Consider the following 13023-nt stretch of genomic DNA (forward strand, 5'->3'; position numbering starts at 1 on the left):
GAGTTAGGGTTAATTTATCATTTCTATAGATTTTCACTTCACAAGAATTTCCAAAAGTAGCAAACGATGATTGGACAGAAGTTTCAGCAAAAGAATTCAATGATTGTCTGATCATAAGGTCGTTGATTCACTTTATCATTGTTAAACAGGTTTGAATGAAACTTTTCGTTTTGTTCTCTTATTTTTTAATGTGGTTGAAAGTAAAAATGAAAATACGTAAGATGGCGTGGGGCTTCTGCTGTTGCTCAGCAGGTTTGATTTCTGTCTCATCCATCACTCGGAAGCAACCTGACGTAATGTGAAACTTCATTGTTCATTTGGAATCTTCAACTTGAAAGTCATCAATCATTTGACAGTGTACGTCACTCACGTCAGCATACGTGAAAAGTTATCATGCCAGGTACTGCACGGTTTCTGTTTCACTCTCACGATGGAGAATTCATATGAAAAGACCTGATCAAACTGAACTGTCTCAGTTTGTTGCATTGTGACTCAAGCTTCCAACATGTCGTCATGCCGGGGAGCTTTCCAGTTCGTCTCCTTTTTTAGGCGGATTCGATCTTTTGTGAGGAATGTTTTTCAGAGGAGAACCAGAAGGCGTGAGTTGTCTTGTCTTGCACTTTTTTCGGGAAGCCTAGCTAAGGCTTTTTCCCACCTCTGTTTTGATCACGTAAATGTACATGTACATTTTTTGCTCTCTGTTCAGTTGATTCAGTGTAGCATAGAAAGCTGCTATCTGTGACTTTTTTTTTGTTTTGGGAATTTAGAAGTTGAACTTCTTGAAATTTAGCAATGACCATGCTGTAAGTTGTTAATCACGGTTCTTGTTGCTGTATTCAGGGTCATTAATCATTCTGCATGTACAGGATTTCCTGAGGTTTTTTTTTTAATGCTGATAACATACTGGTACTGTTTACTTTTCTTGTATGTCACCAATTTCCTGCCCAAAATGGCAGAGCCCACTTTGATCTGTGTTTGTCAGATTTGAACCAGCCAGTCAACAGTGGCAAGATGTTTTCCTCACAAAGTACTGGTCAGAAAGGAGTAATAGTGCTTATCCCTAGAACCCTGCTGAATCCAACAGGATCCAACTATGTCATATACCCGATGGAGCCTGTTGGATTGAGCAGTTAACCCCTTGTGTACATTCCTGATACAAAATGTTGGATTCAGCAGGCAACTGAACCGTATTATAACGCCAAGTTGGACTCCGTTGGATTCAGCAGACAACTGAAAATAAGGCACAGTGGCTGGAGCAGGAAACTCCGGTTGGACTCTGTTGGATTTAGCAGGGTAGTCCTGGGTGGTCAGGTTGGCGTAGCGGTACTTTCGTCGCCTTCCACCGCTGTGACCCGGGTTCGAATCCTGCCTGGGCCAATATGTGGATTGGGTTTTCAGTCCCTACCTGATTCCGTTGGTTTTCCCCAGAATATTCTTCTGGGCTTTTCCTCCCACCTCTAAAACTGTAATTTCTTCTCATTGTCTTCTCTCCACAGGTTTTTTTCAGGCTTGCGATCTACAGTGCCCTAGGGCGCTTTTGAGGAGTGTTTGGTTTCATTACCAGAAATGATTAATAATAATAATAATAACTACTAGGGGGTATTTGTTTAAGGCAAAACAGGTATAAAAAAATTGATAATTAAAAATTGTTTTCATTCCCATGTTTTGTAGCAACTTGTCAGACTGGTGCACCAATGGTGCTGACCATGTCCACAGCAGAGCAGGCATTGTTGCTTGAGGATGGTGGAGGGACGCAGGATACGACGCGAGTTCCATACAATAATGACGGCGAGTCATCCTCAGTTAGTTCCTCCAGGCCGGACTCCCTCAACCTGGACGGGTGGTGCGTGGTGTCGGAGTCGGCCTTGACTAAGGAAATGCTGCAGCATCTCAGCAGGCCTGATGAGGTAAGAATCTAGTGGGGAGAATGTTTCTGCAAGCTTTTGATCAGGGAGGGGTTCGGAAAGCCTTGGTTCAAGAATGTATTTGTTATCTTACTCTGCAATTCGGGTGATTCACAATGCAGTGAGCCACCAAGAGTTTGCCATGGAGAGTCCATTTTTCAAGTTCAGGGTTGACAAAACGTGGCCCATGTGAATGAGTGTCAGTAGACAACTTGAGCTAATGTGTTATAAATTTGGGCATAGCGTTCAGCCGCCTTACAAAAAACACCATATTGATTAAAAACACAAGAAAAGCGCAAACAGAATTTCATGTCTTGCACTGCAAATTTGTTGACCATCTCCACAATTCACTGGGAAAAATGAACTCTCCGTGGCAAACTCTTGGTGGCGCACTGCATTGTGAATCGCCCGAATTGAATCTGGTTCTAATTCCTGACGAGCAGGTACAGTACAGTTGCTGCGGCAGTATTTGGCGAGATTCATCAACGAGATGAACCAAATCTAGTCGAGGGACCATGGCACTTTGGAACTTTAATATTATCTGCTTTGAGTACAACAATGTCGGCTATGCACTGGTTCCCATCCTTAACTTTGGCCATTGTAGTGTGCACAGCAGGAACCAGTGTAACATGTATGGCTGCCATGCAAACACACATGCTTTCACCATACCAGCGCAGTGCTGATCGCATAGGGGAAAAACATAAGAGGTTTCCTTCTGAAAATATTGATTGTAAGCGTGGAGGGTAAGCAAAAACAAGCAAATACAGACAACGGAAATGTTATGACAAGCTTTTTTGGTGAAAAAAGTTGTCCTGAAGCGTATTTGTGAAGACAAAAAAGACCTGGTTTTTGTTGCCGATAAAAAAACGGGGACAATCTTATGACTTTCGTAACGCAAGTGTTTTGTTCATGGCAATTGGGACTAATTCATACAATTTCATGAAATTTTAACAAAAAAAATTAAATAAATTTATTCATTTTACTTTCATGCAAAAAGAAAAAAAAAATAGCAAAAAAAAAAAAAAATAATCCCTGAACCTACGTACGGCCATTTTTTTCCGGTCGGTCAGGTTACTGGAAACACAACATTTTTTATGGGGCCCTACAAGCTGATGTTGAACAAATTCTCACGGACGGTGCATATACCATTACCACATTCCACATGAATCTATAAGTACTTTGAACTTTAAAAAAATGTGAGTGGAATTGCTTCCTTCCCGCATTATCAATCCATCCGTCTTTCCGAAAAACACTACTTAATTTCTAAAAATAGTTGACCTCTCTCGTGACCCTTACCCTTTCCTGTCCTTGATTAGGGTTTGTCGACCTGTGCAGAGCACAGACAAGCGACCATCAGTTACCTCATCATTTATGGGAATACAAGGAAAGGGATTATTTTTGGTCATTCATCGATTGATGAGCAAGACTTTGACCTGGCATCACCCGTAGAAAGCAAAATTGTTTTGTCCCATTTATTGTCAAAATTGTGAAGACTTTCCCATATACTCCGCTTATGATAGTGTTTAAGTTACACAACATTAAACAAAACAAGTTCTTGACTGTTTATTTATTTAAGAAACAAAATATTATGTCAAGTTTAACTTCCCGATTAATTTAAAGCTCCTTTGTGTGTAGTAACTTTGTTTTGCGGTCATTGCTCCTTACCATATGATGCTCCGAGAAGTTTCTGTTCCATTTTCTAAATAAACTTTTCATGTGAATCCGTGGCAATGAATCCTCTTAAATGAAGTCAAAAACTTCTTTATAAAAAACAAAAATTACCCCCCCCCAAAAAAAAATAACACTCACTTGTTTTTCTGAAGTAGGCATGGTAGTGATTGAAACTGGATACATTACACACGGGTATACACAATTTCATAAATGGGCTAGAGTTTTTAAAACCATTATTGGAAATAGTACATAACAAAAAATAGAGTCAGTGTAGAGCATTGAATGTTTACCATGTTTATACAACTACTTTCAACTCTGCGGTTATGCGTTTTGAGGTCCCCAACAAATCAAGGACGTACAGGTACCGGGTACAGCACATTATTACAAGCTGCAGGAAGTGAGCTCACCGCAGTACCGGGAAGCAATAAGCTCCTCGGAGAAATCTCCCTTGAGAAAAAAAAATATATTCTGTTTCATTTTCTAATGGATTGGATATTTACTCAATTTTGTCATTCTACTATGTACTTGCTGAAATTAGTCATTTTCACAGTGCTTTCTCGTACACAAACGTGTTAGTTAAAGGGACACTGTTGTCGAGAATCACCTTTTTGGGCTCTAAAACGCCTTTGTCACAAAATGATAATATTTGGAAAGATTGTTGAAGAGAATATACATCATTTGCTTTTGCTGTAATTTTCAGAAATGGATGGAATTGGGGGGTTGGAAATATATAGCAAATATAGTTACACTGACTTTTTTGAGGTTTTGGGTTCGAAAATGCTATAAAAACCAAGAAAAACAATCATTTTCCTGTAGTCTGGTTCCCTGACTCCATATAAGAAGAAACAGCAGTTTACATACATTGGGGAATTGTAAGGTCAGGGAACCAGTCTAGCTGGCTTGTATCCGTTCATAGGTGTGTAATCGATTGCAAACAAGTGCGATGGTCAACTGGGGCCAGTATTTGAAAAAAGCCAGTTTTTTTCCAACGCTGATCGGCCGATCAGCGTTGGAAATTGATACAAAAATACCACTTTTCTTGAAAATGACAGTATACCAGGTGCCATGATTTTGCTTTACACTGTCATTCACTAACAGTCCAGCAAGGTATTTCAAAATGATTTGGTAGTTTTATTTTTTGATGTTTGCAAATGTTGTATTTTCCCTTTAAGGCTAGTAAAAGAAAAGTGAAGTACTAACTTTTGGTTATCTCCAGATTAAAGTGCACCTTATCCCAAGCTTTGTAAATATGCAGTGTTTCACATTTGTGAAAAAAAAAATATGTTGATAATCCTGTATCGATCGTCTGTTTACCCTAACCTTTTAACTTTTATTCTAACTTCCTACTCATTTTGCGAGAAACCCCTAAATCCTTCATAATCCCAAATGTTGCAGGAACCTTCTTTGTGCAATTATAAGGGGGCATCAAGCCTCATGTAAAGCAACAGTGGCTGGGCTGTACCTTCCTGAATCCAACAAAATCCTCCACTGTGCAGGAACCTAATGGCAGACTCTTTGTACCTACCAAGTTTCAAAGGGCATCAAGCCCCATGTAAAGTAACAGTGGCTGACCTCTACCTTCCTCAATCCTACAGAATCATCCACTGTGCAGGAACCCCATGGCATACTCTTTATGCCTACCAAGTTCCAAGGGGCATCAAGCCTCAATTAACCCTTACTCTCTGAGGGTAGTTTACTGCATGTCAGTTGGTTATGCCAATGCCCTCCAGCTGCAGTTTATTGGAGGATACTTTGATGTAGCAGTGAAGGCTCCAATTGGCAGGAGTTGGAGGCCCTGGAGGGTGCCTGATACTGACCAGCTGGGGGCACTCACTTTGTTATCAGAGGACTCTCATTGTTCTCTGTGGCATGTATTGGAGTGCCTGTCCAGTTACCCTTGAAATGACATGGCAGATATTGGAGGGCCATGCAAAAAACATAGGAGATTTTCTTGAGGCACAATTGGCATGCGTTGGAGGGTCAAGTAGGGTAAGGGTTAAAGTAACAGTGGCTTGGCTGTACCTTCCTCAATCCTACAAAATCCTCCACTGTGCAGGAACCCAATGACACACTCTTTGTACCTTCCAAGTTTTAAGGGGCATCAAGCCCCAAGTAAAGTAATAGTGGATTGGCTATATTATCCTCAATCCTACAAAATCCTCCAAAACTGCCTAGTGGATTTTCAACGCTCTGGGATCCTAAAGGGTTAACCCTAAACCGAACTCAACCCATCAAAGTTCAACAGCAGGTTTTGTTTAAATCTGTTGGGATACATGTAGGTACAGTTCCCCTAAACTGATGGTCTTTTACACTGGGGTTGGCATACCTCCATAAACTAAGTCCAACGGTGTGTGTGTACAATTTCACATGTGGGTGTTGGAATTTGATAGAATGGGTATGGTTCCTGGTAAATTAGGCCGGGGAGTTAGGGTTAAAGGATCAAAAAGTTTACAATTGTTGCACAAAGTCTCACATCTGAGACGTTAACGAAGTATCACAGCTTTATCCTGTCTGGAGCATTGTCTGGAGCTTCCTCCTTAAATTTCTTGACATGCACAATAGGCGCACATATGTAGAAAACCGATAAACTCTACTCGGCGCCGATTCCTTCAATGTTGGGGAATGATTCAGCCGTTGCCACACAGGGGACCTGTTTGTCAGGATGCGACGGGCAGGAACAAGTCGAAAGTTGACACTAATGTGTGTCAGGCACCACCAACATTGCTTTATTTGAAAGAAAAAATATGTGAGAGAGACATGCTTGATTTTTTTTTTTTTTAGTACAGTCTTCCGTTTTTGGCCAGTTTGTAAATAGTATCGGACGTCGGGTGCATGTAAAATGTTCAAGATTGGCCAAAGAAAGATCTTTGGGTTTGATAGGTACGGTATGATTCAACACTTTTGGAACAAAAGTTGTTGACTTGCATCAGCTCCAGCTTTTAAACATGATTATTGATTACACCATAGTCAAAGTAAGATTGCACCGTTGAAGAAGCAGAATGGAATACACCCCCCCCCTCCCCCAGGGCCTTATTGCATAAGGCTGACCCAGATTATCATTACCTCTAACCCCTTGGCCTTTTTTGGCTAGGAACAGTGTTGTAGTCGAGTACTTTTTTCTGAGTACCGAGTACTGCCAAGTACTTAGGTTGCCAAGCACGAGTACGAGTACTTGTACCTCCGAGTACAAGAACGGGTCTCCGAGTACGAGTACTTGTACTTCCGAGTACGAGTATAGTGTTTGCGTGTACGAGTACGAGTACTTGCATTTCTGAATACGGCCATACGGCAAATGGTTCACTGTGCGTAATTGGCCCAAACCCAGTCAGACCGATATACAGACCCACTCACGGCTAGCTGTTAAATGTGTTTGCCCGGACTTGCACAGAGGAAAATCAGGAAATCTTGATTTCTCCACAAGCCAATCAATTTCAAACTGAAAGTATCTACAAAATAAGGCCATAGTAAGTGAAGTTATAACATTTCCCCCCTCCTCCGAGTACTGCTATTCGAGTACGAGTACTTCAAAGATCGAGTACAATTTCGACATGACAAGTACATGTACGAGTACTTTGCTGCCCGAGTACGAGTACCGTCATTTCGAGTAAAAGTACTCGAGTAGTACTCGAGTACGAGTACTACAACACTGGCTAGGAACCATCCTCAATCCTGCAAAATCCTCCAGTATTGGATTCAGCCTCCATCCTCCATTGCCTCAATCCTTCAAAATCCTCCAACAATCACTGTTAATGGGTTGAGGCAGTGCCGATGACATTCAGAAGCAGTGCGGATGATATCGGGCATAATGCAGGGCTCAATTATGTATGGCTGAACATAAACAATACAGGGTACAGCCTACGAACTCGACACAATGCATCCTCCAAAATGAACTGACACTTTTTTTGCCATTCAGCCTCAACCCTAAAAAATCTTCCAAAACCGCCTGGAGGATTGAGGAGGGTTAGGGTTAATTAGGTGATTTCTCACGATCGTGATAATGATTGATCTTCTTTTCATCTTTTTGTCTCTTTTGGCAGATCGCCAGCCTGGCTGCATCCTATCTGACCAGACAGCTGTTTTCTATTCTGGAAGACATTCTAGACCAAAGTGTGGTGGACCAAATCTTCAAGGCAGTGCAGGTACAAAAAAGATCACGAGGTCCAAACATTTTCTTGGAGGGCAGTCTAAAGCACAACTGCTTTAGCACCAAATAATGATTTTCTCTCTTCCATATCACAGTGTACAGAGGGATCTATAGGCAGAATGATAGGTTTTAGGCGGGAGTTGTCATAAAAACTTTCTTCGATATGAAATTGTGTGCAGAAATGCACAACCCAATTATCTTCAAACCGACTTTGCCTTGCACAATAATTACCCTTATCTAGGCCAGCTGTTGGCTCTTTCCTACACTATTTAACTATTTTAATTGCAACTTATATTTGTCCAGCCCCCACACAAGCAGTCAAGGTATAAATTCACAACTATTACTATTTATCACATTGTAACTTAAATACTATATTTTTATGTTGATTGTAATTGTAATCAGCATTTGAAGACCCTCTTTTAGGAAAAACTAAATCATCACGCAAAAGGGTAGTGAGAATTTAGTAAATTTTCAAAAAGTTCATAAAATGCAAAATTTGATAATTGTTATCTTATTACTCTTTGAAAATGTAAAAGATGGATTCCAAACATCTAAGACTTATTTTTTTCCTTTGAGCAAACTCAATCACCGGCAGGCCTGCTTTCTACAAAAAATCTAAAGGTGGTTAAAGCTATAGTCCATCATTTGTAATTAGTGCATTTTGTTCGTTTGAAGCAACAAAAGTGTTCAAAATCTAATGAAGGATACTGAGCAACTAACCTGATGAAGTTTCAGCTAAGCTTCAGCTGTACATTCCGAGAAAAGCAGCATTCTAAGATCTCAATTTCAAATCAAAAGTTACTGAATCATGTTTTGAATTGTTTTGAATTGCAGCTATACGCGGCGTCGCGCACTGATCCGACGAATTATAACAACCGCGTGCGCGTGTGCGTCGTTCCAATACTTGTGCGCGCTGCGCTGAATAACAAAACGAACTACTAATTTAAATTTTCCTACGGTGCTTCTTAAGAATCACCGTTGGAAATGCCTTCTTTCGTTGATTACTTCAAAATGACAGCTTCCCAGAAAGAATAATTTCACAGGGAGTTTAGTTCCCTTACTATCTTTCAACAGTAATTACGCCAGTTACTTTTCGGATGGCTGCAAATGATGGACTATAGCTTTAATTGCCGTAGCTGCAATTTTGGAGTTGGACCATTGTGCAAATCACAAGTCACACATACATGTAACTGAACCCCTCGATTGTCCGCTTTGCTGATCGCAATCTTGTCGTCAAGACCAGTTTGATTGGGAGTTTGTTGTCCCAATTCAGGAAGTCAGCGAGAACGACGAGAAGATCCTGAGAAAGTTCATCGCCGAGCTGAACGAGGAGCAGGATCACGAAGAGCGCCTCAGCCACAATGACAACGAGGACGGGAGCAGTGAGAAGGCAAGGGAGCGACACTGTCCCACGGCGGTCATCAAGGTCTTGCTGGATCTTCTTAGGTTCTCACCGGTGAGTATAACTGATATATTTGAAAAGGTCTCACAGTTCAGTACACATGCTTCCTTACCGGCTCCGTGCGCGAACAAGAGAGGGCGCTGTTTGACCACTTTCGAGAGCCCAGTGGATTGAATGCACCGCGTACGCATGCTAGAATGTGCAAAAATGATAATAATACTGGAGTCTTATATAGCGCACGTATCTACCAACAATTAGGTACTCAAGGCGCTGGGAATTTTTTTTATATCTAAGTTTTATATCTTTTTAAAGTCTATTTTGAAAGACGGGTAAATGAAGTTTATGAGAAATATGAGACCCAATGTGTAGCACCTTTATAAGGGTTTACAAGGTGCTGCGGCGCATATTGCAGCCACTGCCAGAAACGCCAGGGCAAACCCCTTCTCTTAGCGATAAGTGTTACTGGGTTCTTAAACATGCATTACACAACACACGGGACCTACGGCTTTACGTCCCATCCGAAGAATGAAGCAATAATGGTAAAGTGCCTTGCTCAAGAGCACAAGCACCATGTTCCCCATCAGGATTCGAACCCACGTACCGGTACCACGGCACACGAGTCGAACTCCGTAACCATTGGACCACAGCACCCCACAAAAAAAGCCATAGTAGCCACACATCTGTACAGCTGTCATGCAGATGTCAGTCCGTAACATTTCAGTCAGGTCGGGTCGGTTCGGTTTTGCAATTGTGGCTTTCAGTTCGGGTCGGTTCGGTTAAGCCATGTTGGGGGAAAACCCAAAATAATAAAGTATTATTGTGGCATGCTGTACCTGGAACGACCAGTGTCAACCCACTGCGCCAATGTGCATGTGGTTTGCGGTCTATCACGCATAGTCTTTAACGTGTAGGCCCACCAGTAGGTAATATTTGTCTTCACCATACCGTACGATATGAGTCTTTACTATTCATAAGATGAAATTTGCGTCGGTAAAGGGCAAAACCTAATATTAAATGATTCTTTACTGTAAGAAACTGAAAAAAAGCCAATTTTTTCACGATGTGGGTAAGTTCAGGCAAAAAAAGCGGATACAGTTGCCCAGGCCAGATATTTGGTGTTTTTCAGGTCGGTTTGGGATGGTTTTTGCTTGAATTTTTGTCGGGTCTGGTTGGATTAGGGTAGTTTGGATTCGTTTTTGTTACTATAATGTTTTGTGTCAATTGGGCGTGTGTCTCTCCCACTGCAGCTGTTGAAAGTGGTCACAAAGCATCCTTTAATCAGGTTTCCCATGGCCCGGGAAAAACCTGGAAAAGTCTTGGAATTTTATTTTCAATTTCCAGGCCTTGAAAAGTCGTGGAAATTTATAAAAATGACAAAAGTCATGGAAGTTTGTGACCCAATCAGACTCAAGATACGCATATGATTGAATAATCTATTCAATCAGCACAAACAAAAATTGGCAAAATCAACAGATTTTCCGACCTACCGAGCCCAATTTTTGATAGCATGTATTCAGAAGCAGAAGAACTATTTATATTTTGGCCTCACCATTCTGTATTAACAGCGCAACCATTACAGTTGTGCATAAAACCTTTGAGCACAGAATCCTTAGTTACATACATGTTACCCATAAGCCAAAATTCCCAGCTTACAAAATTACATGTAGTTTGCTAAATTGCATAAATATTCTTTGCTTATGATTAAAGGGAAAATACAACATTTGCAAACATCAAAAAATAAAACTACCAAATCATTTTGAAATACCTTGCTGGACTGTTGGTGAATGACAGTGTAAAGCATCCTGTAAAATCATGGCACCTGGTATACTGTCATTTTCAAGAAAAATGGTATTTTTGTATCAATTTCCAACGCTGATCGGCCGATCAGCGTTGGAAAAAACTGGCTTTTTTCAAATACTGGCCCCAGTTGACCATCGCACTTGTTTGCAATCGATTACACACCTATGGACGGGTACAAGCCAGCTAGACTGGTTCCCTGACCTTACAATTCCCCAATGTATGTAAACTGCTCTGTTTCTTCTTAAATGGAGTCAGGGAACCAGACTACAGGAAAATGATTGTTTTTCTTGGTTTTTATAGTATTTTCGAACCCAAAACCTCAAAAAAGTCAGTGTAACTATAGTTGCTATATATTTCCAACCTCCCAATTCCATCCATTTCTGAAAAAAACAGCAAAAGCAAATGATGTACATTCCCAGCAAGCCACAAAATTGGGCTCTGTACCTGAACAGAACTAAGCAAAACAACGACATTGGGTCAAAAGGCCACAAACCTAGGCCTTATGCAAGCACAGCCTGCCCAGGAGATAAGAACGGCTAGAGACATTGGGCACTGGGCAGCACAGCGAGATGATGGCCGTGCCATTTGGCGATGACACATACCCTGCTCCTCTGACTAAGAGGAAGAGAGCCAAAAAAAATCCAGAGTCACATCGACAACTTTTGACATTTGGATCGAAAGCCTCTCTCGTTTCTTCTTCTGCCAAGATTCGGGAGCGATTCCGAATTCTAGGTTCTCCTGCAGATCCACATCCTTAGTGATGATCCATCCTCAGTGATGATTTTTATTGCTCATTTATCAAATTAAGTGACAATTTTTCTCTGGGAAAATTTCAAGGGGGTCCTGAAGTTCGGGTCTGCGACCCTGGCTGTCTGCTCCCACAGGGAATTCTTGGCTCATGTATTGCTGATTGAATTTCCTGTTCCTTAAAAAAGTACAGCCTTGCTGTGTGTGGGCTGTGTCGTCTGGGCAGTGTTATCTACACACTGTGGATATGATATGACTCCATAGACTCTATTAGATTAGTAGAGTGCTAACTCAGTTTGTGAAGTGAAGAACCCAATGGGCAGATCCATGAGCTATGGAAAGCCTGTGGGAAAACGTATGGAAAACCTATGGAAACGTCATGGAAATCTTTCGGAAAATGTCTTGCAAACCCATGGGAAAACTCCCTCAAAAAACGATCATGAAAAATGCACCACCATCTGGTCCATCTACCGGTAACATTTTGGACAAGTGTTGGTTACATTTTAGCGGTGTGCATTTATGTGTAGTACGGGAACCTGGTACCCTGTTGAAGTAAAACACGGGTACCCACAAAGGAAACCCCACCCCGAAATTCAAATCCCAGAAGTTGTCTGAACGGCTGGATAGCTTTACGGTGTAAACTGCAACTTTCGCGAGCATTTTCTGTTGCATGTGAAAATGCACATACATGTGTGAAATCTGTTTCGTTTACAGCCTGGTTTTCATTTTGAAAAATTCTCACAAATGGCATTCTAAAACTTTCTTTATCTTTTTCTGAGGAGTGTAATTTGTAAAGTTGGTGACGGGTACCCGATCCCATAATCTGAAACCGGTTCCTGACAGCAGCGCTCAGGTACCCGGTTCTGATACATATTACATTTGTTTTCATACCACTGTGAAACTATGCTGTTGTTCCTTTAAGTTTAAAAACCTAAAACTGCAAACACAGTCTTTTGGTGAACATTCCAAGCTTTTTTAAAACAAGCAAAAGGCAACGGCCTACACTGACAAGTTGGCAGCAGGGGCATTGCTACATGTAGAGGGGGAATGTGGGGTTGTGACACCCTATTCGTCAAACTTGTTGGCAGATCTTTCAAAATCGGGGGTAACAGAAGGCAACATGAATAACGCCACTTAGTGTCAGATGGTGTTCATTCCTGTATACTTTGAATACCCCTCCCCATTTGCTTAAAAAAAATCAGGAGAAAATTTTCTTGTGATGCGTTTACCCAATTGGTTCTTCAGCAACACTAATAAATTTCCACCATTTCAAATTGGTCAGGTAGCACCTGTGTTCGGAAGAAGCAAACACTATAAATTGTTCACTTTTCCTGCACTATTGTCATGAGGAGTTT

The 13023-nt window shown here is 41.2% G+C and overlaps 1 protein-coding gene across 2 annotated transcripts in view; it reads left to right on the top strand.

Annotated features, from left to right (window-relative positions):
- LOC119737497 overlaps positions 1-13023 on the top strand; it is a 40731-nt gene that overhangs the window by 3620 nt on the left and 24088 nt on the right. For both annotated transcript variants that reach the window (XM_038211905.1, XM_038211904.1), the window contains exons 2-4: positions 1672-1907; positions 7613-7714; positions 8993-9175. In XM_038211905.1, the coding sequence (XP_038067833.1) occupies positions 1695-1907; positions 7613-7714; positions 8993-9175 (498 nt within the window). In that variant the 5' untranslated portion in view covers positions 1672-1694. The remainder of the gene's footprint in view (positions 1-1671; positions 1908-7612; positions 7715-8992; positions 9176-13023) is intronic.

Source organism: Patiria miniata, unplaced genomic scaffold, assembly GCF_015706575.1.
Source record: "Patiria miniata isolate m_02_andy unplaced genomic scaffold, ASM1570657v1 HiC_scaffold_3, whole genome shotgun sequence".
Classification (NCBI taxonomy): Eukaryota; Metazoa; Echinodermata; class Asteroidea; order Valvatida; family Asterinidae; genus Patiria; species Patiria miniata.